General features: G+C 40.4%; 1 protein-coding gene across 1 annotated transcript in view; it reads right to left on the reverse strand.

Moving 5' to 3' along the window:
• LOC106880038 (uncharacterized) overlaps positions 1-1,971 on the reverse strand; it is a 456,507-nt gene that overhangs the window by 146,370 nt on the left and 308,166 nt on the right. Inside the window, exon 134 of the mRNA XM_014929839.2 lies at positions 1,116-1,520. Within this exon, the coding sequence (XP_014785325.2) occupies positions 1,116-1,520 (405 nt within the window). The remainder of the gene's footprint in view (positions 1-1,115; positions 1,521-1,971) is intronic.

The following is a 1,971-nucleotide window of genomic DNA, read 5'->3' on the forward strand; positions in this document are numbered from 1 at the left end:
TGTGTGTGTGTGTGTGTGTGTTTGTGTGTGTGTGTGTGTGTGTGTACTTTGTCTTCCTCTCTCTCATAATTTTGAAAATGGGATGTATTTTATTAAAGACACTGGCTTTATCATTATTCAATGTGTGTATGCATTTTTTGGGTGTTGCTCAGTAAAAATTGTGTTTGCTTATTTCATTTTAATGTTTCTTTTTGTTTTGCTTTTTTTCCCCATGCTAACATGGCTTAGATGGGAGGCAATTGATGTAGGATGTTTTGTGGTCCTCTCCTTACTTTACATTAATCTTGAATGAACATATCTATAATCAAAAATATTCAACTATGACTATCCTATAAAGTGAGGTTCAACTTGCAACAGTTTTGATAAATGAATGGTTTGTTAGCCTACTCTGCTAATTTATGCACCTGCCATGAGTACTCAGTTGGTCCTTGTTTCAACTGAGTAGACTGAAGCAGGGACACACTACATCATCACCATCATCATCATCATCATCGTTTAACGTCCGCTTTTCATGCTAGCATGGGTTGGACGATTTGACTGTGGACTGGTGAAACTGGATGGCTACACCAGGCTCCAATCTGATTTGGCAGAGTTTCTACAGCTGGATGCCCTTCCTAACGCCAACCACTCTGAGAGTGTAGTGGGTGCTTTTACGTGTCACCCGCACAAAGGCCAGTCAGGCAGTACTGGCAACGGCCACACTCAAAATGGTGTATTTTATGTGCCACCCGCACAAGAGCCAGTCCAGGGGTACTGGCAACGATCTCGCTCAAAATTCCTACGAAGGCCAGTCAGGCAGTACTGGCAACGGCCATGCTCAAAATGGTGTATTTTATGTGCCACCCGCACAAGAGCCAGTCCAGGGGCACTGGCAACAATCTCGCTCAAAACTCCTACGAAGGCCAGTCAGGCAGTACTGGCAACCTTATGATTGTGAGCTAAATATCCTCACCACTAGACCATGTGCCTTCACATTTGATAAATACTAATCACTTTGTATACACACCATGTCATCATTTCAGGCTGTATAAAACAAGTAAGTTATAGGGGACATTACCACCACCACTTACCCACCCAATCTTAAGGAAAGGTGACATTAGACAGAAATCACTTACTTTCACTCTTCCGGCGTTAAACAACTTCGTGGTGAAGCGATCAAGATGAACTGCAACTGAGATTAAGACACTTTCTTCTTGTGTTTTGTCGATGAGTGAATCTATAGAAGACTTAACGAATATTTCTTGAACAGTTTGCCAATTCTTTGAATTGAGTGGAATACCACAGACATTTTCCATTATCATTGATTCCTTGCCTGTCTGCTGAAACACTGATTGTATAATACTCAAACCATTTGGACATTTCTTCATTCGCTTCCCGTCCACAGTAGCTTTCACCTGAACATTACAAGAACCTTCATCTCTCTCTGCGTTGGTGCAAAATAAGCTGGGAGGGACGTTGCTTTTGATTTGAATAGCTTTTGCTGGTTTTCCTTCCTCTAAAACCAGTTCTTTCGTTAGAATCTGCGAAAACAGAAAACATTTTTATATTGGTGTACACAGAAAACAAATCAGAACAACTTAGAAATACAGAATCAAAAACATACGAGGGAGTGCTGAAAAGTTTCTGGCTTTGGGTAAAAGGAAATACAAGAGGATCAGTTAATTATGATTTTATCCAACATATTCTCCTCTCAGATTCACATGCTTATTGCAGTGCTCCTGTTTTAAAAAGCCCTGTAAAAGAATATGGAAAGTTGAGCCTCCAGCCAGAGCTTTTATTTGCCCCAAAGAGTTTTAGGAGATGAAACTTCCAATTGTAAAACTTTCCTCCATAATTTTAAGAATTCTTTGAGATATATACTCTTTTAACTCTTTTACTTGTTTCAGTCATTTGACTGCGGCCATGCTGGAGCACCGCCTTTAGCCGAGCAAATCAACCCCAGGACTTATTCTTTGTAAGCCTAGTACTTAT

This window comes from Octopus bimaculoides, chromosome 22 (genome assembly GCF_001194135.2).
Source record: "Octopus bimaculoides isolate UCB-OBI-ISO-001 chromosome 22, ASM119413v2, whole genome shotgun sequence".
Taxonomy (NCBI): Eukaryota; Metazoa; Mollusca; class Cephalopoda; order Octopoda; family Octopodidae; genus Octopus; species Octopus bimaculoides.